The sequence below is a fragment of the Austrofundulus limnaeus genome, unplaced genomic scaffold (assembly GCF_001266775.1).
Source record: "Austrofundulus limnaeus strain Quisiro unplaced genomic scaffold, Austrofundulus_limnaeus-1.0 Scaffold1508, whole genome shotgun sequence".
Classification (NCBI taxonomy): Eukaryota; Metazoa; Chordata; class Actinopteri; order Cyprinodontiformes; family Rivulidae; genus Austrofundulus; species Austrofundulus limnaeus.
The window spans coordinates 8,879-9,891 of record NW_013953910.1 but is presented as its reverse complement, the minus strand read 5'-3'; the positions used below and the strand labels follow the sequence as shown (position 1 = coordinate 9,891).

The window sequence follows — 1,013 nt, the reverse complement described above, 5'->3', positions numbered from 1 at the left end:
TGATTGACAAAAACAGCTGCAGTTTTCTCATTTTCCCAACATAAAGTCTTAGTGTAAAACTGTGKYAYGAAAAACAGCAGGTTGTAGATTYATGGATACAAATGACTTCAGTAAAAAAAGGATTGGGATGTTCTGCACTACTTTACTGTGAATCACAGTATTACAACAAGCATGTAGATCCTACCAGTTTTGTCCACATCCAGGTTAGGGCTGTAGTCCCACAACATTGGCTGCACCAGTCCCACCAGACCGCTCGCTGACACACAGATAAAACACTAAAGATGATTGATTGTAGCATTTCAAGTGTCAGTGGCAGGTGAGTTTTCTCCTGACCTTTTATTGTGTCCTGACTCATGCCTCTCATCATATCGTCCCACATGATGATGGTCAAGTGAGGACACATCTCCTTTATAGCCTTGGCCACTTTGGTCACGTGACTGAGGAAGAGTTCCTCCACTGTGTGTCCTGATGAAGCCAGCCAGAGCTTTGATTCCTCCCCCTCACCCAGAAGGTACACCTCATGTGGAGAAGAAAGTATCTTTAAAGCTSTAAGGCTTAGAAACCCTTAGCAAAAAGGTCCGTTCTTACCTCATCTGCTCCCATGTGTATGGTCCTGAGACCAGGATGCAGAGCTACCACCTGCCTCAGCATCTCCAGCACCAGCTCCACCCCCTCCTGTTTGTGGGGATTCAGGGTGCCCACACAGTGYGGGACCTCTCTGAGGTGCCACATGGAGCGATGTTTCAACACAAACTGACACAGAAGAGAGGGGACAGGCATCAGAGTTCAGAACAGAGATTTTATATCATCAAACCAACAAAGAGAAGTAAGAGTCAAACACACCTCCATGTGACCGAAGGTCTGCACCAGGGGGATAACCTCCATACCTCTKGATTTGGCAAACTCCTGCATAGACAACACTTCCTGTCGGCTGAAACCAGACCAGACAGTAAACATCCAGCATCATGACTTATATCATCCAAATCATGTGAAGAAAACAACACAGCCTACAA

The 1,013-nt window shown here is 46.0% G+C and overlaps 1 protein-coding gene across 1 annotated transcript in view; it reads right to left on the bottom strand.

Annotated features, from left to right (window-relative positions):
- hexd (hexosaminidase d) overlaps nt 1–1,013 on the bottom strand; it is a gene marked incomplete at both ends in the record, with an annotated part of 11,110 nt that overhangs the window by 5,367 nt on the left and 4,730 nt on the right. Inside the window, 4 exon segments of the mRNA XM_014032672.1 lie at nt 185–256; nt 334–517; nt 589–753; nt 844–931. Coding sequence (XP_013888126.1) covers nt 185–256; nt 334–517; nt 589–753; nt 844–931 — 509 coding nt within the window.